The 24,448-nt window shown below is 49.3% G+C and overlaps 1 protein-coding gene and 1 long non-coding RNA gene across 5 annotated transcripts; one reads left to right on the top strand and one right to left on the bottom strand.

Annotated features, from left to right (window-relative positions):
- The first annotated feature begins 1,204 nt into the window (after positions 1-1,204).
- Positions 1,205-21,951, top strand: LOC105858552 (uncharacterized). 2 transcript variants are annotated; one of them, XR_012921365.1, is made up of 6 exons: positions 1,205-1,245; positions 1,466-1,587; positions 11,246-11,314; positions 12,334-12,473; positions 16,936-17,009; positions 21,682-21,951. It is a non-coding gene; the product is annotated as an uncharacterized LOC105858552 (long non-coding RNA). The 2 variants fall into 2 exon arrangements; XR_012921366.1 differs by lacking the exon at positions 16,936-17,009 and having other exon boundaries at positions 12,334-12,489.
- Positions 7,784-23,780, bottom strand: CENPM (centromere protein M). 3 transcript variants are annotated; one of them, XM_012741770.3, is made up of 6 exons: positions 23,655-23,780; positions 23,041-23,120; positions 16,793-16,885; positions 14,124-14,203; positions 12,974-13,065; positions 7,784-8,217 (listed from the first exon to the last, which is right to left on the bottom strand). In XM_012741770.3, exons 1-6 carry the CDS (start codon positions 23,709-23,711, stop codon positions 8,077-8,079), a joined length of 543 nt encoding a protein of 180 aa, XP_012597224.1. In that variant the 5' UTR covers positions 23,712-23,780; the 3' UTR covers positions 7,784-8,076. The 3 variants fall into 3 exon arrangements, with proteins under 3 accessions (XP_012597224.1, XP_075863077.1, XP_012597225.1); XM_076006962.1 differs by lacking the exon at positions 12,974-13,065; XM_012741771.3 differs by lacking the exon at positions 16,793-16,885.
- Positions 23,781-24,448: the final 668 nt, after the last annotated feature.

The following is a 24,448-nucleotide window of genomic DNA, read 5'->3' as shown; positions in this document are numbered from 1 at the left end:
GCTTCCTTTTCCTGTCATTATCAGAACTAGACATGATATATAAGCTTTTTGTTTAAAACATTGTTGATTCTCTGAAGAGATCACAGGAGACATTCTGATAACAAAAGTCTCCAAATCCTTAGACTCAAGTGGTTATGTTTTGTATAAAAAGATTCTCAGCACCTTATAGATAAGTTAATTTTGCAACCTTGCCCTTCGTATTTTTGTTTTTGCTCTTATGTTACCTAAGGGGTTTTAAAGGATTGATAGCGACCAAGGTTCCTATTTCATAGGACATGCCATTCAGCGATGGGCAGCAAAACAAAACACAGATTGGAGATTTCACCTGCATATAATCCAACAGGGGCAGGTCTAAAAAAAAAATGCTATGTTCCCTATAGCTGGTAAATTGTAGAGAATTGTGAGTTGGGAACATTTGTCTAGGATTAAACTTGCTTCTCATGAGTCCCCACAGGCTGGCACAGAGGAGTCAGCATGCTCCTGCCAACCCACAGAGGACCTCAGGTTCCTCAGAACCTCAGGTTCAAGAGGCGCCTCCTGAAGACAGCAAGTAAGCTAACTAACACCCTCATTCAAGTGGCTAATATGAAAATGTTTCCTCTTCTTTTTTTTCTTTGAAACAGAGTCTCACTCTGTTGCCCAGGCCAGAGAGCCGTGGCATCAGCCTAGCTCACAGCAACCTCAAACTCCTGGGCTCAAGCAATCCTCCTGCCTCAGCCTCCCGAGTAGCTGGGACCACAGGTGCGTGCCACCATGCCTGGCTAGTTTTTCTATTCTTAGTAGAGACGGGGTGTCGCTCTTGGTCAGGCTGGTGTCAAACTCCTGACCTCAAATGATCCTCCCGCCTCGGCCTCCCAGAGTGCTAGGATTACAGGCATGAACCAGCGTGCCCGGCCTCCTTTAATAGTTTTTATTTTAAATAATTTGAGGTCATGGCCTCAATGTATTCTTGAGTAGAAAATATGGGACTTTGTTGCTGAAAATCCCTTCTAACTGAATCTGCCTCTTAGCGTTCTCAACTTTTCATTCACAGACTACTTTGCTTAAAAAGATGATTAATTTGGGGTCCTCAGGGAGAAGGGAGTCTCCCTTGATCTTTGCTCCCCAAATTCCCCCCAAAACCCTCATAATAACTCTGATGCAGGTCCTATTATGACACTTGTTTTTCAGATGAGGAAACAGAGGCTTTGAGGGGCAAGGAGACCTCTCAGGATGACCCAGCGGATAGGAGGGGACCTGGATGGGGTCTGTGTCCACGGCTGTGAAGCGCGGCCTGTGCCCTTCATGCTTCAGGGACAGGGTGGGGGAAGTGAGGATGCTCCTTGTCTATGGGGCAAGCACAGTGTCATTTGGGGCAGTCCCTGGGGGCAAAGAGGCCATCCCCCTAGATCTGGACGTGAAACTGCTTATGGCCTGAGATGAACTCTACTTCAAACTTAGTTTTTGTTTTTGTCTTTTTTTTTAGACAGAGTCTCACTGTGTTGCCCGGGTTAGAGTGCCGTGGCATCAGCCTAGCTCACAGCAACCTCAAACTCCTGGGCTCAAGCCATCCTCCTGCCTCAGCCTCCCGAGTAGCTGGGACCACAGGTGCGTGCCACCATGCCTGGCTAGTTTTTCTATTCTTAGTAGAGACGGGGTGTCGCTCTTGGTCAGGCTGGTCTTGAACTCCTGAGCTCAAACAATCCTCCTATCTCAGCCTCCCGGAGTGCTAGGATCAAAATTAGTTTTAGTTGTAATTATGCCAGTAATACCTGAACACATCGTTGTGAAAAAATCCTCAAATAACACCGAGGTCTACAAGTAAGAACAGGCATTTCCTCGTCCACCCCCAAGGGAGCCTGTTTTCACTCTGGAGACTTTCGTTCCAGACTCGCCTTGTGCCTCTCTGTTCTTGCGTATGTACATACAGAAAGAGGTTTTTTGGTGTTTCATAAATGGGGTCAGATGGTGTGAAATGCCCTGTGGGCTCGGCCTAGGGTGCTTCTGGTCAGCTTTGTTGGTTCCACCTTGTTTTGTGACATGGCCAGATCCCTAATTGTAGAGATTGTCTTTGCCCTTCTTATGTACTTAGCTCTGACAAACCAGGACACTGCCAGAAAGCGCTCCTCGCCATGGACAGGAGGAAGGACACAGTGTCAGGCCTCTGGACACTAGGAAAGGGCGGCAGTGGCTGGGGAGTCACTGCAAAGCCCGGCGAGGCCAGAGCCAGAGGCCTGGGAGCCTCCCGCCCTTTTCCCATGGAACCCAGGCTAGGCAAGGGCAGGTCGTGCCCTCCCAAGAAGCAGTCACACATCCTTGCCTGAGCCTCCCACCAAGGCTCCATTCGCAGCCTCCTTACACACCCACACACACACGCACACACGCACGCACACACACGCACAAGCTCACGTACTCCACAGGGGTCCTGGGCCCGGGACAGGCCCAGCCATTCTCTCAACATAGCCCTGTGATGGGGGACACAGGACCTCAAGTGAGGTTACAAAGGAGACTGCAGTCCTTCAGCCACAGGGAGGAGAGCCCCCACTTCCTAGGGCCAGCAGGTGCATGGAGGGAGGCTGCAAGGCCAGGGTGGGGAGGAGGGAGAGGAGCAGGGAGCCCCCTGGGCCTCACTCAGGGCACCACATGGGAGGGATGAGAAGCCTGCTGGCTCTGGGCCTCCTGCAGGCTTTGGGTCCTGTGCGAATGAATGCACCGGCCAACCCCATGTGCAAACACCTCTGGTCAGACATCAAATACTGAGCACCTACTATATACCAAGCAGTGTTTTAGGTTCTGCCAAAACAGCAGGGAACCAGAGACTAATAGGAAACAATATAATAGGTGAAGATAAGAAGTGCTGGGGAGAAAAATCCAGAAAAGGATGCCAAGGAGTTAGGGGGTATGACTTTAAACAGGGGAGTCATAGAAGGCCTGGTGAGATGCAGGCCTTGAACAGAGAGGGGACAGAGGCGAGGGCAATCCCCAAGGATGTCTGGAAGGAGCAGACAAGGCCCAGGGAACAGCAGTGACCAGGAAGGTGGGGTGCAATGCCTGGCCCTGCACTCCTTGCCTCAACCTTGTGGGGGAGTGGATGTGTGCTTAACTTTACACAGGAGGAAAGCAAACAGGAGGAAAGAGACAAGCCAGGTCGTCCCTCAGCCCCAAACTCTCCTCTGGGGTCCTGTGTCTGCAGTGGGTGGCAGGTGGGGTGGTGGTGGTCAGGTCTAGCCCTCAAGGAGTCTGTGCTCCCTCAAAGGAGGCTGGGCTATGGCCATGCTAACTATAGGAGGACCAAGTGCTCGGGGACCTCCGGGGCCTGGCCTTGCAGGGCAGCTTTTCTTTTTTAAATTTTTTTCAGAGACAGGGTCTGGCTCTGTCACCCAGGCTGGAATGCAGTGGTATCATCATAGCTCACTGCAGCCTCGAACTCCTGGGCTCAAGTGATCCTCCTACCTCAGCCTCCCTAGTAACTGGGACTACAGGCACCACCACGCCCGGCCTTGTAGGGCAGTTGTGTAGTCAAACCAGGCAGTACCAAACATTAGCTCCCGGGGGTCTCCCAAATGCCTTCTGCATCCCCCCTGATGTGAGAGGGGGGCCTCCTGTGTGCTCAAGGGCACTGGGGACTGCCCGCCCCTCTGGAGCTGGTCCTCAGTGTCATACTCAGATGGGACTCACAGATTTTGAGTGTGCAGGGCCTGGCCACACCCCCCACTTGACTCCCTTGATCCACAGGGTCTGTGAGAAGTCCTTTTACAACCACTCTCTGCCTGTATCCTTCTGGCCCCAGGGGAGAGTGCAGAGAAGGGGCTAAGCCACAGGTTCCTTCTGGAAAAAGGCCCTTTGTGCCAGAGCCCTGCCAGCAGGCCTGGCCCAGCACCCATGGGTGTGTGTGGGCCACGGGGCAGGCCGTGGCAGGGCTCTGTGTTCAAGAACCCTCCAGGCTCATCTGGCCCACCCCAGCTCTGAGCACAACCAGCAGCCCTCTCTGAGCCTCACAAGGGCAAGGGTGGAACAGGCAGTGGGGCACACAGAGGGAAGTGGGCTGCTCCTCGTCACAATGCAAGCTGGCCACAGACCCCAAGTTGGTGGGACTCAAAGGCTGGGTCCTTTCCCACTGCACTACCACTTCCCCTCTGTGGCCAGGCTGTTGTCTCTGCTCACTAGGGGGTGTAGGAGACATGGGGGCCATGTTGCAGAGCCCCCTCCTTGCTAGGAAGGCCCTACCTCCTTGGCAGCGATGGGAAATACCACCCGACTGGGGCAAACACCTGGGCCCAGACCACCTTCTACAGAGAATGTGAGCTCCCTGGGTGGGCCCAGGGGCTGCCCACACCCAGGTGCCTGGGCGGGCACAAATGAACCTGTGAACCTGAGCAAGCCCTTCCCCTGAGAGCCTGACACCCCATACAAACAGCGGGGACCCAGACACCACCTTCCTGCAGGCTCATGAGCACAGGGACCCAGTGGCTTCCAGGCCCAGCTGAAGGGTCACGCCCCCCACTCAGACCTTCAGGAACAGCCCCCAATGTGACCACCTTATGACCATGACCACTCTGAGAGGTTTTACTTCTGCTTAAAGCTTTATATTTACCTGGGTTAGACCTCATGGTATACTTTAAAGAAAAAATGAAATAATTAAAAAGAAAAAAAAGCTTTATGTTTAAAATAATGGCTTCTTGGCCAGGCGTGGTGGCTCACGCCTGTAATCTTAGCACTCTGGGAGGCAGAGGCAGGCGGATTGCTTGAGGTCAAGAGTTCAAAACCAGGCCGGGCGCGGTGGCTCACGCCTGTAATCCTAGCACTTTGGGAGGCCGAGGCGGGCGGATTGCTCAAGGTCAGGAGTTCGAAACCAGCCTGAGTGAGACCCCGTCTCTACCAAAAATAGAAATAAATTAATTGACTAACTAAAAATATATATACAAAAAATTAGCCGGGCATGGTGGCGCATGCTTGTAGTCCCAGCTACTCGGGAGGCTGAGGCAGTAGGATCGCTGAGCCCCGGAGATTGAGGTTGCTGTGAGCCAGGCTGACGCCACGGCACTCACTCTAGCCTGGGCAACAAAGTGAGACTCTGTCTCAAAAAAAAAAAAAAAGAGTTCAAAACCAGCCTGAGCAAGAGCGAGACCCCGTCTCTACTATAAATGGAAAGAAATTAATTGGCCAACTAATATATATAGAAAAAATTAGCCGGGCATGGTGGTGCATGCCTGTAGTCCCAGCTACTTGGGAGGCTGAGGCAGGAAGATTGCTTGAGCCCAAGAGTTTGAGGTTGCTGAGAGCTAGGCTGACGCCACAGCACTCACTCTAGCCTGGGCAACAAAGTGAGACTCTGTCTCAAAAAAAAAAAAATATGTAAAATAATGGCTTCATCACTGTCAGCTGGGGAGAAAGGCATTAGCTGGCCTGACCCCATTCTATAGACAAGGGTCTGTGCGGCTCCTCGAGGGCAAGTGACCTGCCAAAGGTCATGTCTTCAGTAAGCAGCTAAGCCTGGCCTCTCCCGTCTCCCTGCGCCCGCCACCGTGCCAGGCACCAACTCCAGGCACTCATCAGGCATAGACTGGCCTTCCATCACTGCCCTCAGTCACATCCTCCCGGACACTGTCACTGGCCTCCAGATGGTGTGCAGCAACACACTGCCTGCCACCCACCCCTAGCCTTCCAGGGACAGCAAGTCTGAGAGGGCACCTGACTGCCACTGAAGTGTGGCTCAGCTCTGCTGAGCTCTGTGATCAGGGGCAGGCCAGCCCCCAACCCCAGAGGGCGGCCTCTTGGTTCTAGGGCCCCTGCCAAGCTCGGCTGGGAGCTGGCAGCAGTGACGGCATCATGTTCCCCCAGCGCTTGGAAGGCTCCCAGATCCTTGGCTGGAGAATGTGATGCCGCTTCTCTTGTTAAATGGTACCAGGTGGCAAAGAAAATGTGGCACAGGGACCTGGGAGAGAGAGGTGTGCCCCATGCTGGCTGGGGAGTGAGGGGTGAGGGGAAGGCCTCCCTTTGTCTCCAGGAAAGTGACAGGCCCAGAGGAGGTGGCAGGCTGTATCCACACTGCCCCCCTCCCCTGCACAGACACCACACTCCAGCCTCCCAAAGACCTACCCTACCGCCCACCCGCCTGTAAGGCCCCACCCTTTGTGGCCCAGGATACTGAGGGGAACGGAGATAATGTCTGTTTCTAGAAGCCCTGTGCACTCTGGGAGGGCTGGCATTCTCTGGACCTCTGCTACCACCCACCCCTTAAGGGACCAACACAAACCTCCACCTCTCTCTGCCAGCCTCATCCTTCCACCCTGACCAAATGCCCAAGGGAGTTCCTTGCTACTAGCCAAAGGCCTGCTCATGACCACACCTGTCCCTGTCCCCCTCCTGTGGTGAGGCCTCTGCTCTTTGCCTACCTGCTACTCCTGAGCCCTCCCCATAGTGCTAACTGCGTCCCGGTGGTCCCATGCCGAGGACCACGGCTTTAAGAGACTGCGCTTGTAGACTGCTGCTCTCTCAGGTGCAAAGCCCGTCTCCACCTTCTGTGTTCCCAGCTCGGGGCCTGCCCGGTGGAGATGCCCAGACCTTTACTCAACAATTAGACACACAGGAAGACAACTGGAAAGCAGAGGGCCAGGGCTGGTTCTGCCACCAATTAGCTGTGTGACTGAGGATACACCACTGATGACAGTGGTCTCAGTGTCATGAACTGTGAAATGGGGAAACATCATCAACCTCACAGGTCTGCCAGGCGGCGACAGGAGCTACTGCTGTGTGAGAAGAGCTCTGTGAAGCATAAAGTGCCCTGCAAATGTCAGATGACATGTGGGGCCTCAACCGGAATCCATGCAGCTGAGGTCCTCAGCGGGGCCCATGGGGCTGCCGCAGCCAGCCAGGTGTCTACAAACCCCTGCTGAGCACTAGGGGCGGGGCCCCGGGCTGCGCTCTGGAAGGTACCTGCGGAAGGGAGGCAGACAGGGCCCCATCCCCATGACACCTACAAGGAGGCATCAGTCGGCCCACCCTCAGCCAAGAGCACACCCCCTGGCTGTGGTGGTGACGCCAAGGCAGAGCCCTGCGGTGCTGGCACTGCCCAGGGCTTCAAGCAGGGACCATCCTGAGGCCTGAGGTGGAGGGCAGGCCCAGGCTCCGGCAGCATGGGGGTGCCGAGGGCACTGCTATGCTCCGAGGGAGTCAGGACCTGGCTGTTCCTGGGTCTCTCCCACCAGACCCCTCACATGCCGAGCCCGCCTCCGCACAGTGGCACGGAGCCTTGACCTGGCTGATGGGATTCCTGGCGTCTGCTTTCAACACTTCTATAAATTTCCCATCAGACTCAAAGAAGGAAAGCAATCATCGCCACACAGTCTCTCACCACCAACCCAAAACCCAGCCCTCCAGTGCTCTCTCACTTCGTAAACTTCTGAAGCTTCTGCAAAAACTGGTGTAAATTCCCAATTTGCACCAGTTTTTGAACTCTGCTCTGTGTGATTTCAAATAGTGACTGTTCACTGGGTGCCTGCCTGGCACCGTGCAAGGCGCCAACACACTGCATTATGCAAGTCGCAAACACACAAACAAGCGCAGGGAGTCACACGGCCTCAGGCTCTTCACCAGTCGTTTCACTGGACCCTCACAACGAGCAGAACCATCTTCGTTTACGCCTGGGGAAACTGAAGCTCCGAGAGGCAACGCGAGGCTCTGTAACAGCAGACCAGGTTGTGAGTCACACTGGGCTCAGGAGTCCGTGCTCCCTGCTCGCCCACTCTTACTCGTCCCGAGCCAGTTTCCTCACCCGCAACGTCCAAGTGGTAGAGGAGACCAGTGATTTTCAAACTTTTCTTTAAGCCACGGACCCTTTGTTCAAATGAAATCTTAAGTGGAGATGCGATGTGTCAGATAGTTATAGACACAGGGCTCCGCAGGCGTGCGTGTGGCGGGGGCTGCAGTGCCACCAGCTGGGCTCCCCCCACCCTGCCCAGCACTCCCTGCTGGAGCCTGCAAGACCACCGGCTGGTGACCAGCGCCTGTTGAGCCCTGACTGGTCTTCACCAACAGCAAACGTTTATGGAGCTGGCACCAGGCTGTGAGGAGGGGCAGCCCAGGGGCCAGTGGCCCTCATAGGTCCTCAAGGGAGGGGCTCTCAGAGCTCCTCAGCAGGGACAGCAGATTCAGGGCTGAGACACCGGGCATGTGGCCAGCGCAGATCTGCAGCATGCGTACCAGGCGCTGCGCCATGGTGGCTCGGAAGCCTTCCACCTGCAGGGAAGAGCGGAGAACAGCAGTGAGACAGGATGGAGTGGCCAGCCCCGCTCCCCTACTGGGAGGAGCTGCAGGGGCCATTCTAGCTGGAGATGAAAGCCCAGGGCAGCTCATGGCACTACCGCCTATCACAGCCATGCCCTTGCTCATGCCACACCTCCCAAAGCAGCCTCCAGCCACCTCAGCTCACACGATCCGTCAAACAACCTCCAGAGATGCCCAGAGACTGTGACCCCCTGCTTAAGAGGAAATGAAGGCTTAGCAAACAAAGTTGGCTGGGCCAAGTAAACCATGCGGGGACACACAGTTAGCGACTGCAGAGCTGGGCTGTGAGCCAGGCAGTCCCAGGCGGCACAGGCCCCACAGGCTCACTTACCCAGGATCTGAGAAAGACCCTTGCGGGGGTGGGAAGGAGGAAGGAAAGAGAGTGGCCCTTACCACGGGTAAGGAGGTCTCGACCCAAAGGAGCTCCTTCCTCAGGGCTTTTGAAGAGCTAGTAGGCCTATGGGAGGTGGGGTTAGGCAGGGACAACAGGACTGTTCAGCAGAACGTGACACAGCCACTCATTCCCTCTCTGAAATGCTTTTTCTGCCTGGCTCCCAGGAGACTCACGCAGGTTTCCTTCCACCCCACTGGCTGCTCCCTCCTCTCTGCCTGAGATCTAAATGCTGGGGCTGCAGGGCTTGGTCCTTAGCTCTGTTCTCCCACACTCAACGCCTGGGTGCGCTCATCCAGTTCTGTGGTTTTAAAACCATCTAATTGCTGATGACACCCAAATTACATCTCCAGATCATTGCTCTGAATGTTGGACACACACATGCAGCTGCTGACTAGATTTCTCCACTTCAATGCCTAATAGACACCTTTATCTTAACATGCTCCAAACAGAGCCCCTGGAGTACCCGCAAACCTGCTAAGCCTATGGTCTTCCCATCTCAGCCAAGGGCAACTCCATCCCTCCAGCCAGTCTGGCCAAAACTTCAGAGCCATTGTGGACTCTTCTTCCTCTCATGTCTCACATCTTGGCCATCACCATGTTCTGCTGGCTCTTCCCTAGAAATAGCCAGTGTTGGAGAACATACCATCTCCCTCTTCCCTGGCCATCACCAAGTCCAGGCCACTCTTCTTTTTTTTTTTTGGAGACAGAGTCTTATTGTGCTGCCCTCGCTAGAGTGCCGTGGCGTCAGCCTAGCTCACCTCAAACTCCTGGGCTCAAACAATCCTTCTGCCTCAGCCTCTTGAGTAGCTGGGACTACAGGCATGCGCCACCATGCCTGGCTAATTTTTTCTATATATTTTTAGTTGGCCAATTAATTTCTATTTTTAGTAGAGACAGGGCCTTGCTCTTGCTCAGGATGGTTTCGAACTCCTGACCTTGAGTGATTCTCCCACCTCGGCCTCCCAGAGTGCTAGGATTACAGGTGTGTGCCACCGCGCCCAGCCCAGGCCACTCTTAAGTCTTCTAGAAAGAGCCTCCAGAACTGTCCCCTATTTCTGCCCTTGCCTCCCTTTAGTCTACTCTCCTCCTGGCAGTCAGAGGGATCCATTTAAAACCCAAGTCAGGGCACATTCCTCACTGGCCCCAAACCCTCCAGCAGCTCCTGTTTTACTTGGAGTAAAAGCCACAGCCTTTACTTCAGCCCACACAGCTCTGCCCACCTGGTCCCACTATTCCTTTTTTCCTCTGACTCATCTGCCACCACTCTGCCCTTTGCTGCTGTGTTCCAGGCACCCAGGCCTCCCTGCTGGACCCTGAACTCCCCAGGCAAGTGCCAAACTCAGGGGCTTTCCACTCGCTGTTTCTCCTGCTGAGTGCACTCTTCCCCTGGGCATCTCCATGGCTCACCCTCCTACTTCAAGTCTTTATTTAAAAGTCACAGTTGTAGTAAAGCCTCCCAGGTCACCCTATCTAAATCTTGCCCCTTTTCTACCACCCGACATGTCACATCCCCATTTTCTAACACATTATGCATTCTACTTGTTTACCTTATTTGTTTCCTCAACTACAATGGAGCCAGGATTTTTGACTGTTTTGCTTGTTGCTATGGTCCTAGTGTCTAGAACAGTGCTTGGCACACTGCAGACATTCAAGAAGTATTTGTTGAATAAATCTTCTCACTCTAAGTCTTGTGGCTTTTGCCCCCAAATTCTATCTTCAAGCTGCTGCTGCTCTAGCTCAGGCTCCACAACCTGCCTCCTGCCTCTGGCCAGGCCTCCTCCAATCCACACATCACTCTAGAGACATGGCCCAAAAACCCAAGTCTGAGCACAATCACGACTTTGCCCATGATGTATAGGAAGAAATGACTTAATTCTACGGTCGTGTTTCTAAAGCCCAGCAAACCCTTCTGCTGTTGCATATATTACATATCTGTCTATCTCCGGAGATTCCACGAGGGAAGGGCCAGTATCTGACTCATGTGTGTTCCCAGGGACCAGCACGGAGCTCTACTAGCAGACCTAGGTAATTACTTCACTGGGTGAATCACACACTCCCAAGTGTGTTTCCTCATCTGTAAACGGGGGTGATAATTCCTGCTACGCAAAGGCCTCAAGATGTGGCGAGGCTCCAACTCAATTATGCAGAAAAGTGTGCTCTGAAAAGGACAACACAAGCATGAGGAGCGATGATGGTCCAAACACTGGGTGCTTCATTTAAGGGACGTGGGTCTACGTCCTGGGCATGCATTTCTGCAGCCCCTGCGGCTGGCTGGAAACAGGCTGGGCCTCCTGCTCCCTACGGACACCTTTCTTGAGACTTCTCAGGCTAGAAGAGAACCTAACCTGGTATGGCCTGCCACCTCATGGCCACAGACAGAACTGCAACACCTACGCCTGGGCTGTGGCGCAAGGGTTGTGATTCCCCTTTAGAGATGAGAAAACTAAAGCTCTGCAGGGGCAAAGTGACTTGTTCAAAGCCACACTGTCACCAGGCTATGTATGACAAGAGAGGCAGCTGCATACCAACCGACTGGCTCTACTGCTTACTTACTAGCTGCTTCTCTCTATTCTTGTTTCCTCACAGGTTTCTCGTGAAGAAAGCCTGGCAGGGGCAGGCATGTCAGGAGTGCCCAGGCCTCAGGGTCCCATCCATGTGAGTCAGAGCATTGATCTAGTCAGGGGTTCTAAAAATAGTTATCAAACATGAAAAACAAACATGTGATAGAGGAGTATGTGTATCTTTATCAATGCATCGATCTAGGGGCAGGTCTAACGACTACTGTCACATTGAAGTAGTGATGAGATGTGACCAATCCTGATGTGATATAAAAACATTTGCTATTTCTTTTTTTTATTTCTTAGAGACAGAGTCTCACTCTGTCACCCAAGCTGGAGAGCAGTGGTGCAATCACAGCTTACTGCAGCCTCAGATTTCTGGGCTCAAGCGATCCTCTGCCTCAGCCTTCCGAGTAGTTAGGACTATAGGCGCACGCCACCACGTCCAGCTAAATTTTTGTTTTTTGTAGAGAGTGTCTCACTATGTTGCCCAGGCTGTAGCCTCAAACTTCTGGCCTCAAGAGATCCTCCCACCTCAGCCTCCCAAAGTGCTGGGATTACAGGCGTGAGGCAACACACCTGGCTTTTTGCCATTTCTATTGGTAACAGTCATAGACTCTGCTAATACTACTGACATCTCTTTTCTACATTCATAATGCTCAATTTCACTTAGAAAGCAGTAGAAAAAAAAGAAGTAATTTATTTCCTCATCCAAGTTCACAGATCCCCTGAATTCTGCCCTCAGACCAGAGGGCTCCACTGACCCCAGAATAAGAACTGCTGAGCTAGACGGTGGGGAAGGATCACATGTTGACCCTTCTGCATTACCACTTTGCCTTTGGGAATAGGTGCAAGACCCAGAACAGAGCAGAAACACAAGCTTCAAAATGAACCTCAAAACCAATAAACAGATTTCCAAAGCAACTGAGCAGGCCTCATGCATGGGTGGGGCAGCTTAGGCCATGAGATCCCTCAGCACTCCTCCCAGGTGGGGCACATCAACTCCTGCTAAGGACTCTTTAGCAAAAAATCATCAGGATTCATCATGCATAAAAAGAGGCTGAAGAGTAAAACATGTCAGCAAAATGGACATCTGCTTTGTCTCCCTATGGTTAGGCTCACCTTGTGAGAAACACCAAGAAAACTAGTATGGGCAGGACCAACACCACATGTATCCATCCAGCCATCTACCTACCCACCCGACAAACAGCCGTACTGCCTGCTGGGTGCCCTGGCCTGGGCTGGGACTGGACAAGGTCTGTATCCAGGGAGGTAAGGACAATGTCATACATTCTTATTGCTGCCAGGAGAACAAAAGGATGCACTGGTTAATGAGACAGACATGACACCTGGCCTCACAAGCACTTACACCCCAGTAGGAGAGTAAGATATTAACAAGGATCCACAAATACATATATAGGACTTAGTTATAAGTACAGAGAAACAAGCAAAAGAAAAAGCAGGGCAACAAATGATAGAGCTTGGCATGTAAGAGGCATTCAAGATGACCCCCACTTTGCATGTATGTACTCCAAAGCTTAAGGTAACCTGCCCAAGGTCACAGCCAGTGAGCTAAACAGCTGGGATTCAAAGCAGGATCTCGTGTTGCACTTCACGTCAGCAGCCACCTCACTTGGCTACTTGATGATTCTTCAGTAAGCCTTCCTGACATGCGCGCTGTGAGCTGACTGCCCCTTCCCCTTGCACTTCCCCTGGACTTGAGTGTGACATAAGCCACTGTGATCAGTGTCCTCACCTCTAAGTCACAGAAGAGCAGAGGGCTTTGGTAGGTGTGGGCCAGCTTCACAACGGTGTGCCGGTGAATGATGCAGTGGTTCTCCTGCCCAGCTGCAAGGAAGCCATGAGAGTGACAGCTGTAATCTCTTCCTTCATGGCTGTAATCCAGTAAGCGCTGGACAACGTAATTCACTTTCCCTCTCTGGGTCTCAGTTTCTTTCTAGTCAATGGGTGACAATCCTGTTCTACCTTGTTTTCTGGGTAGTTAAGACTATCAAATTAGACCATGAGGATAATAATAGCTCCTACCTCACTGGGTTATTCTAGAGAGCCAATGAGTAGATACCCAGAAACTACCTGGCCTTCATTTATTCACCAATGCTTATTGTGCCAGGCCCTCCTCGCAAGGAGCTGACACTTAAGCTGGGGAGGCAGACAGGCCGGACATGTCATTGGTGCCAAAGGTGACACTGGAGCTGAGTTTTGTTTTGTTTTGTTTTGTTTTTCTGGAGCTGAGTTTTGAGGTTTTCGTAGGAGTTAGCAAGAAAAGAAGAGGAAAAAAGTATTTGAGAGAAGCCATACAGTAATCATTAAGAGGACAGGCCCTGGAGTAGGACTATCTAGGTGTGCACCTCAGCTCTACCACTTTTTGGCTATGGGGGCCTTGGGCAAGTTAATCTCATGATCAGTTTCCTCAGCTATAAAAACTGAGATAATCATACCTACCTCAAAGATTAATATGACATAAAAAACAAAGCAACTACAAGCAGTGGCTGGCTCACGGTGAGAACTCAATAAAAGTTAGCCATTGTTATTTCCACTGTTAATATTACAAAGCCTCAGGAACTGCAGGACTTTTTCAGAGAACTATAAGCTGACTCAAAGAATAAGAGAGTAATAGACTAGATAAGAAGGCAGGGGCCAAACTGCAAACTGCAAAAGTCTTTAGAGGAGTTTGGATTTTCCTCTGAAAGCTACAGGGAGCCACTAGGCAACTCTAAGCAACAGCAGAATTATCTGTTCCGATTCACTTTTAGCAAGACGACAACAGGTCAGATTCCAAAGTACATGCTCTTTCCATCCCCTAGGCTGTCTCAGCAAGGAGTCTACAACTGCCACAGTTTTCCCTTGGTTGAGGGTGGGCAGTGGCAGGTGAGGGACATACTTACCACCTGTGGCGAGGAAGCACACCTTCCCCAAGAAAAAGCTGCTGTCCACATGGCGCAGGGACTCCTCTGTGTTCTGGAGGCTGTTGTGGCCAGGCCAGAGAGAGAAAACAAACCACAAGAGAAAACTTTATGACAGAAAAAGCAGAAACTCCTGTTTCTCTGATCCTAGACAGGCCAGTGAATAAGAGGAAGGGGACAGGAGAAGTACTTTATCCTTTAATTTTTTAAAAAACTACTTTTAGGCGCAGTGGCCCATGCCAGTAATCCCAGTGCTTTCGAAGGCTGAGGTGGGAGGATCGCTTGAGGTCAAGAGTTCGAGACCAGCCTAGGCAACATAGTGAGACCCATCTCTACAAAAAATTTAAAAATTAGCCGGGTGTGGTGGCACATGCTTGTAAGTCCCAGCTACCTGGGAAGCTGAGGCAGAGGATTGCTTGAGCCCAGGAATTCGAGGTTACACTGAGATATGGCCACTGCACTGCAGTCTGGGTAACAGGTTGAGACCTTGTCTCTAAAACATATAAATGAAAACAAACAAAAAAATAAAATTACTTTTAATTATAAAGTGACTCGTGCTTGTAAAATCAAATGGTATATGTAAAAATTAAAGTCCCACTCTCTCAGCAACACCCTTTACTCCTGATTTCCCAGAGGAAACTGCTGCCAACAGTTTGAGGTGTAATTTCTCTAGAATTTTTTTCATATGCAAATAGAATAGACAGTGGTATGTATAAGCATCTGTTTGGGTCCCACATATCATCAAACTCCTTACCAGTACATAGAAATCTGTTACCTTCTTCAGAATGACTACACAGCATATCATAGTCTATTTTCCCAGTGATAAGCATTAAGTGGTCTCCAGTTTTTCATTATTACAAAGAATGCAGCATGAACATTCTTTGACAAGTACTCTTGCACATTCAAGCAAATATTTCTGTAGGACAGATCCTAGAAGTGAATGGCTAGGTCACAATATGTGTCTTTTAAAATGATTTAGTCATACAATTGTATGAAAATGCTCTTTTCCCTCCAAACAAGGAGCTCTGACCTCCTGGGCTGAGGCTATCATTCACTGGTGTCCAGGGACAAATGAAGGAATCTGATGTCTCCTGCCAAAAAAGACACCTTGGTCAGGTGGCCCAAGCCAAGGTTTCAGCCTGAGGCCAATAGCAACAATGATCCTTCCCCTAAGGGTGGCTGCAGGGCAGGATCTCTCCAAAGACCAGGTCAGTGTCCCTTTCAGTGAACAGAGAGGCCTCACTCAAAGAGCAACAGATCTGCTGAGAAAAACAGATCTTATCCTGTGGCAATCGTGGCAGATCTCCGCTCCTTCTCAGTCCTACTACAGCCTAACGCCCTGCTGACTAGTTCCAACCAGTCCTGATGCTACCTGTACCTGGTATCTCCACACTGCTGGGTTCCTAGGTATTTCCACCACAGCCTTTTTTTTTTTTTTTTTTTTTTGAGACAGAGTCTCGCTTTGTTGTCCAGGCTAGAGTGAGTGCCGTGGCGTCAGCCTAGCTCACAGCAACCTCAAACTCCTGGGCTCCAGTGATCCTTCTGCCTCAGCCTCCCGAGTAGCTGGGACTACAGGCATGCGCCACTATGCCCGGCTAATTTTTTATATATATATCAGTTGGCCAATTAATTTCTTTCTATTTATAGTAGAGACGGGGTCTCGCTCTTGCTCAGGCTGGTTTTGAACTCCTGACCTTGAGCAATCCGCCCGCCTCGGCCTCCCAAGAGCTAGGATTACAGGCGTGAGCCACAGCGCCCGGCCATCCACCACAGCCTTTAACCCCCACCACATAACTAGGTGTTTGTCTTGGTCTCCGTGCTGGACCTTGCGCCCGCCCTAGCCTCAGTCAACAACCCCCAGGAGGAACTCACTCCCATCTTTACCTAGGTAACCCATCTTTCAGGTGGTTTTCTTTGAGATAAGGTCTCACTGTTGCGCAGGCTGGAGTGAAGTGGCGTCATCACAGCTCACTGGAACCTCAAACTCTTGGGTTCAAGAGATCCTCCTGCCTCAGCCTCCTAAGTAGCTTGAGACTACAGGCACGCACCACATCTGGCTAACTTTTATTTTTTGTGGCAACAAGATCTTGCTATGCTGCCCAGGCTGATCTCAAACTCCTGGCCTCAAGTGATCCTCTTACCTTGGCCTCCCAAAGTGCTAAGATTACAGGCATGAGCCACTACACCCAGCCTCAAGTGTTGATTTAGATGTTACCTCTACTGGAACATCTACCCTGATCTCCCACACTTAATTCCTCCTGGCCATCAGAGGTCTGGTTTGGGCTCCCATATCCCAGTGCTTCCTCACTTTACATTACATATTCCAGATACTGTAATTGTCTGTTCAAAAGTCCAGCCTCCTCCCCAAGTGAACTAGGAGCACACTGAAGACAAGGGGACCATTTCATTCATCTGTGTGCCTGCTGTCAAGTGTACACAGTGGGCCTCAGAAAGCATTAGCTAAACAAACAGATAGTGTCTTTTAAACACTGTGCGCTAACCACTGGCTCCTCCTTCCCCACCCTGTAGGCTGACCCCAGGCAGCCTCTCCTAGCCTCTTCCCCTTCCCTTCACAAGTGAGGTCACTGTTCCAGCACACTCTCAAGCCAGGTCTGCCTAAGCCCTGACAGCCCCTGTCCTCTGGCTCTCACCTGTATTTGCTGTGAAGGTTAACCACAAACACGATCAGGTCAATTCTGGGCCGATTCACATTGGCGGGCAATGGGAGGGACCTTGCCAAGTGGCTGAAAAACAAGAAATTGCAAGACTAAACATATATGCACCCCCCTCACAGTGACTGTTCAAGAAGCTATCAAGGGCTCCTCACCTATTTGCCTGACCAAGACTCCTGTGGCCAAGACTCCCTGGGTGAGTACAGAGGAAGGACAGAGCCAGTCATATCCAGATCACTCCTGTTTGATTCCCTTTGCCAGAAAGGGGATCTGTTTAGTAACCACCGTGGCAAGCGGGAGATCTGGATATAAGATGGCATGGGGCTAACAAGCTACACTGCATGCTGGGAGGGAGACCTGGCTTAGAAGAGGAGGTGCTGGAAGGTGAAGTTTAAGGGCTAAGATTGAACTCCTTTGGCATGAGACAGATGCGGGCTCAAGTCCCAGCTCTGTCAATTTCCAGCTATGTGATCGTGGGCAAGTCATTCTCATCTGGACTTGGTCTCTGGTTATCAAATACCTACCTGAAGGCTTTTCTTGAATACTTTGCTGTTGCCCATTTCCACATATTGCCATTACTCATTTCCCTTTCCACCAGATTATAATTCAAGAACTATCAAAAAGTACAAAACCCACAAAAGTTTAAAAAAAAACCAACCTATATCCCCCCAAAAAATCCAGTCACCTAGAAATTACTTCTATTAGTATTATAACATTTTTTAAAAAAATGTTTTTATTCTTAATTCATAATGAGAGAGAGAGAGAGAGAGAGAGAGAGAGAGAGAGAGAGAGAGAGAGAGAGAGAGAGAGAGAGAAAGAAAAGTGGAGTATAAGAACCTGAGAGCATTTGATATCATCCAGGCAACTAAAAAGGGATGCTGGGGAGTGAAGCAGAGGGAAAGAATGACAGACTCAGAGGGAGTGGGTCACAGAAAATTAGGGAGACAGTTGGAGACAACAGTTGCTGAAGTAGATGCTACCATTGGTTAAAATGCTGCTACTACAGTACCTTGGCATTCACCTCAGGGTGTGCTTCAGACCAAACTGTCCTTTGTTAGTACTGCTCTTTGAGACTGAGTTTATTTTTCCATGGACTTCTTGGGGTTTCTCTTGTGTATAAGGAATTGACAAAGGTTTGAGAAATTTACGTAGGAAACAAGGAGGACCTCTGACCCCATCAGAGAAAATATGCAAATGTAAAGTGGTACTTACAGGGGGATAAAATAACTATGACTTCATGATTTGGCAGAATGAATCAAGAATATGAATTGTGAATATTCTGTGTGTTAATGGGATTCACTCACATGTACATGTATGATAAAGTGAGAATACACTAAGGAGATAAATTCCATGTAATTTTCCCCAGTATGCTCATGTCCTTGTTAATATTGATAATGACTTTGATCCCATAACACTTTAAACAAACTTCCACTTTAAAATATAACAACTCTTCTCTCATGCACTTGATTGTAATTTTTTTTTTTTTTTTTTGAGACAGGGTCTCACTCTGTTGCCCAGGCTAGAATGCCATGGCATCATCCTAGCTCATAGCAACCTCAAACTCCTGGGTTCAAGCAATCCTTCTGCCTCAGCCTCCAAGGTAGCTGGGACTACAGGCATGTGCCACCATGCCCAGCTAAATTTTCCTACATATTTTTAGTTGACCAATTAATTTCTTTCTATTTATAGTAAAGATGGGGTCTCGCTCTTGCTCAGGCTGGTCTCAAACTCCTGACCTTGAGCCATCCTCCCGCCTCGGCCTGATTGCAAATTTTTTGAAGTAGTGGATTATATCTTCCTTATCTTTGCATTGCCAAACCCAGCACAGTACCTCGCACATTATAAGTGATCAATGTTGAATTTAACTGAATTCTGACTGCCGTCAGTTAAGGGTTACATTAGACTGCATGCAACAAAAACCCAACCAACCGTGGCTTAAACAAGCTATATATCACGTAATAACAAGTGCAGGTAGGCAGCAGCCCTGAGTTAGGGCAGCGTTTGCAGGGACTAGGCTGCTTCTGTATTTCTGCTTGCAAGACTGGTATGCAGCCGTCACACTCACAGCCCACAGATGACAGCCATCCCGTCCACACTGCAGTCCAGAAGACAAGTGCCAACATTTTTCTAAACATCTCTTCATGTACATAATGTATACATATTCAGAGAATAGAATATAATCTAAAAATAGGATAATAGTATTAATTTAATTTGAATGGAATAGAAGCAAAATAAGTTGAACTAAATAAATAGATGAACTTTGGATAAACTTTTTTTAATCACAGAGATTATTTTGTAAATGGGCCCAATTTTAAAAAGATTATGAAAAAAATTAAGAAGTTGGCATATTTTTAAACTATGTTTCTTTCTTTCTTTCTTTTTTTTTTTTTTGAGATAGAGTCTCGCTTTGTTGCTCAGGCTAGAGTGAGTACCATAGCGTCAGCCTAGCTCACAGCAACCTCAAACTCCTGGGCTCAAGCAATCCTCCTGCCTCAGCCTCCTGAGTAGCTAGGACTACAGGCATGTGCCACCATGCCCGGCTAATTTTTTTTTTGTATGTATAAATATATTAGTTGGGCAATTAATTTATTTCTATTTATAGTAGAGACGGGGTCTCGATGTTGCTCAGGCTGGTTTCTAACTCCTGACCTTGAGCAATTCACCTGCCTCAGCCTCCCAGAGTGCTAGGATTACAGTGAGCCACCATGCCCCAGCCTAAACTATGTTTCAATTTTCTCTATATTGGATTCTCTATACTTCATCCTACCATTTTGACAAGACTCATAAATGTGCATTCCATCATTATTATTATGATATACATTTATATTTTGTTCTAACTATAATTCTGGACCCAGGCTGATAAAACTGCCACTCCGTAACACTGCTGATCTCCATGGGAGAGGCAAAGGACCCTGGATTGGGGGGATGGTGTCTTTCTCTGGCAATTAAATGCTTCAGTAGTGAAGAGATAATCATTTTTGCTCACAACTCATTGGCCAGAACTAGTCACATGGCCCCACACAACCGCAAGGGGCCAAAAAAGTACAATCCTGATTCTTGCCATGTGCTACTACTTCATAGAGAGTTTATTTCTCTCTCTCTCTCTCTCTCTCTCTGAGAGAGAGAGAGAGAGAGAGAAATATTTGGCAATAGAATGAACACATAATGATATGGGTGATTTGCTTTTCCTGTTTAAAAGCCTGAAACATTATTTACCCTTTAAGTTCAATAACTTAACTAGGATACAACTTGACATCAAGTGTTCTGTTACCATATTTCCTCAAACAAGATATATATACCCTTTTTAATGGAAAAATTCAACTTTTCATTCATTCATTCCAGGGAAGTTTTCTTCTATTATATCTTTGAACACCTTCACTATAATTTCTCAAATCTTTCTTTTTGTAAATACTTTTTAAAAAGTTTTCAACCACATCCACTCTGATCCTGTTTCTATGCATTTATTAGACAGATCTCAAATGGTAGTATTTTGGGTACTCCTTTTTTACCCTTAGCTCTGCAACCTCCCTTTTCCTCTGTTGTTTTATCATGTGGTCTTTGAATGTTTCTTTTTGTTTTTTTTGAGACACAGTCTGGCTTTGTTGCCCAGGCTAGAGTGAGTGCCATGGCGTCAGCCTAGCTCATAGCAACCTCAATCTCCTGGGCTCAAGCAATCCTACTGCCTCAGCCTTCCGAGTAGCTGGGATTACAGGCATGTGCCATCATGCCCGGCTAATTTTTTCTATATATATTAGTTAGCCAATTAATTTCTTTCTATTTATAGTAGAGACGGGGTCTCGCTCTTGCTCAGCCTGGTTTCGAACTCCTGACCTCGAGCAACCCGCCCACCTCCGCCTCCCAGAGTGCTAGGATTACAGGCCTGAGCCACCGCACCCAGCTGAATGTTTCTTTTTGAAATTCATGTTCTTATTAAATTTTTCAATATACAGATGAGAGAAAAATACAAGTTTCCCACCACATAACAGAAACACTGTGTGCTGTACTAGCCTTGAGTGCTCAACAAAGTTGTTATAAAGTCACAACTACCACCTTGAACACTCGGCTCCAACTCGCCCTGACTGCTTTAGAGCTGCTTTCGTTGTCCAATAGTACCCTTTAGCTAACTGCAATACTAAAATCCCTGTCTCGTGGAATATTGTAATATCATGTTGCATGACAGCATGATAATGGTAGGGTGCCTGCATTATTTGTTTCACCATGAACAATCAAAGAAACAACGTAAAAACTTTGCATTACTCATGGGGAAGAGATTTAAGGCAACACCAAAGGGTGGACAGATGTGGATTTTGCATGCAAGAAAGCTCCTGTGGAAGAAATTTCTGTGCTGCTCATCAAGTAACCCTTGCAAGTAACCTCTATTAAACTCAACTAACTCATCAAGCTGGACTTGTCTAAGTCACTCTTTGGTCTCTTGCCTGCCTCTCATTTTGAAGAGAGATTTTTCCTTTCGTTAAATTTTTTATTTAGGCCGGGCGCGGTGGCTCACGCCTGTAATCCTAGCACTCTAGGAGGCCGAGGCGGGCAGATTGCTCGAGGTCAGGAGTTCGAAACCATCCTGAGCAAGAGTGAGACCCCGTCTCTACTATAAATAGAAAGAAATTAATTGGCCAACTAATATATATAGAAAAAATTAGCTGGGCATGGTGGCGCATGCTTGTAGTCCCAGCTACTTGGGAGGCTGAGGCAGGAGAATTGCTTGAGCCTAGGAGTTTGAGGTTGCTGTGAGCTAGGCTGATGCCACAGCACTCACTCTAGCCTGGGCAACAAAGTGAGACTCTGTCTCAAAAAAAAAAAAAAAAAAATTTATTTAATATTATTATTCTTTCTTATTTTTTTTTTCTTTACAGCTGACATGTACAGATGTCGTTAAAGAAGGAGGAAGGTTTTTCTATGCTGTCCTGGGACTTCCCCAAAACAGAACACTGAAAGAGGAGCATTTCTTCTTTTTCTAGAGTGGGTTTTTCCTTAGATTTTTGTATGCAATGTGACTTGCCCTTTTTTTTGCAATGGTTCCTATGACACTTCTTTGTATCTTGTTTTTGTTCAGTGTAGGCAATTCTGTCCACATTTCCCACTTACCCTGACACTAATTAAATGCATTTTTTAATCCTTTCCCATTTCTGAGCTATGGGTTTGAAATTGTTGGTTGTGTTTGATGTTCTGTAGCCTGTGAGCCTGGTAAGGTGGATGGAGGACAGAGAGACCAATGAACAGTCTTTATTTTGGGGGCAAAAATTATACTCCCTTATCAGAGGTTCTTTAAAGTGCCGTACCAATGTTTATTCTACCTAGTAAGGGCATTCCAATGTCCACGGAGGAAATACACTCTGGATTTGGATCGTTCTCTTTCAACATGGACTCCTGGGCCTATCTTTCTATCAAGGAGAATGACACCCCCACATACTCAGTCACCTAGCTGAAATGGCAGCTCTTTCTACTACCTTACCAGTCAGAAAAAGAAAAGCAAAATGTACTTCTTTAGTTATCTTTTCTCCAAATTTGGGGAGGTACTAAAGAATTCTCAGAATTTTGTCATTGGAGTAGGGTTAGCAGGTAAACCATACCAAAATTTTTTGCTGCCAATTTTTTGCTGATTTTTGCTATTTTCCAATTCATTTCACTAAGTTTGGGAGAAAGAAGAGCTTGTCTTTACCATATTTACTGGGGAATTCTTGCCTTCCACTTTTACTACCTCTAGACACTTCCGGTAACCTCTCCTTTCAAAAGCCTTTTTGAATCTTGAATTAACCAGATTAATTTAACAATTATTAATTGAGCATCTATTTTGTGCCAGTTATTGCTCAAGGCACTGGGGATTCACCAGTGAACAAGGGCCAAAATCTCTGCACTGAAGGGGCTGATAAGTCCCTTCAGGGGGTGGCAGACTGGGCAAAGTAAAACAATGGCTGGACAGGTAATTTCTTATGGCAACAAGCGCTATGAGGAAAACAGAATATGTGTGGTGACACAGAGTGATGGAGGCTACCTTAGATGGGGTGCCCAAGGGTGTCCTAAGGTCTGCACATCTGAATTAAGGGGAGAAGGAGCCAGTTCTGGGACAGGATGACGGGCAGGTTCAGCAAGGGCAGATGGCTAAGATGTAGGAGTTAGCCATCAGGCACCCCCTGCGCCCCGAGCCCCTGGCAGCCGCTTTCCTTGTCCCTCAGGCCCATGCCAGAGTTCAGGCCACAGCTGCAGTTACTTACACCTTCAGCTGGGAGACGCAGTCCTCCTTGAGCATCGAGTCCGCTAGCAGCTGCAGAAGAGCATCCTCCGCGCCCACCAGCTGCCCAGAGAGAGAAAGCGACCAGTTGACACCTGGGCACAGCACCCCTTCAGGAGGGCCTGGCACTTTGATCTCCCAGGGAGATCAGGCCACCGCCACAAGGGAGCCTGGAGGACGCCATTTCTTCGAGAAAAGGACCCCCGCGAGGAGGCTTGGGTTGAGGCCCGAAGTTTGGACCTGCTCCAGGCCTGTTGCCACTGCACTTATTATTACTCCTCCAACCCTCCCGCGGACCGACCGGCCTCTAGTGGAGCCCAGACCCTGGGACGCGGGAAAACCAAGTCCTGGCTTGAGGGAAGGATGTGGGCGGGAGCCACGCTCTGAACCAATAGGAGTAGCCGCTCTCCGAAGCTGAGTGACACATCCGCCAATAGGTGCGCAGCGAACTCTTTCCCAGCTTCTGATTGGCAAGTGGGCGGGGTCGAGCTGGGCCCCACCAGAACAGCGCGCCAGTGTCTCAGAAAGCGCAGAAGCCAGGCCACCGAGGCGCAGCAGGGGACGGGCGGGCGGGGAAGCTGAGCCGCTGGCACCTACCAAGATGGTGGCCGTGTTCAGGCCGGGCAACTTGTCCAGTGGCCTCAACACCGACATCCCAGTGGCAAGCCGAACCGCCGCTCCCGCGCCAGACTTTCAAACCGCCCCGACTCCGCCCCCAGCGCTCAGCTTAGGGCACGTGGCCCCCCTATGGGCGGGGCTTAACGGGTTCTCTTAAAGGAACCGCTACCTCCTTTTCTGAGAGGGCTTTGCAGTACTGACCCAAGGAACGTAAGGCGCTGTACAGGCCTTTTGTTCCACACTTTCAGGGAAAGAAAGTTCTCAATGATTCATTTGTTCACTTTTGTTCATTCACACTCATTTATATATAGTACTCTCTTTTTTGTTTGCTTTAGAGTCGGGGTCTGGCTGTGTTGCCCAGGCTGGCCTTCAATTCCTGGGCTCAAGCGATCCTCCCGCCTCAGCCTCCTATGCAGCTGAGACTACAGGCGTGAGCCACCTGGCCTGGACATTCACAGCACTCTTAGTTCCTTCCAGACCCGCCCCTCCTATGTCTTCCCCCATGTCAGCTGACTCTGTCCTTGCAGCTGCTCAGAACAGAACCTTGGGGTAGTTCTTGACTCCTCTTCTTCACGGCCTGGGGTGTGGAGGGGACTTCCTGAAAGTCAGGTAGTAGGAAGCACTACAAAGATAAAGTAAAGTGGGCAGGGGAAGTGATAGGTGGGAAGAAGCTACTTTAGGTCAGGGCAGGCCTCTCCCGAGAAGGTGTCATTTGAGCAGATGCCTGAATTCAGTGAGAGAGGATCCCATTAAGTATAAGGAAGGAGAGAGTT

This window comes from Microcebus murinus, chromosome 10 (genome assembly GCF_040939455.1).
Source record: "Microcebus murinus isolate Inina chromosome 10, M.murinus_Inina_mat1.0, whole genome shotgun sequence".
Taxonomy (NCBI): Eukaryota; Metazoa; Chordata; class Mammalia; order Primates; family Cheirogaleidae; genus Microcebus; species Microcebus murinus.
The sequence above is the reverse complement of the archived record's forward strand: the minus strand, read 5'-3'. Positions and strand labels throughout refer to the sequence as shown.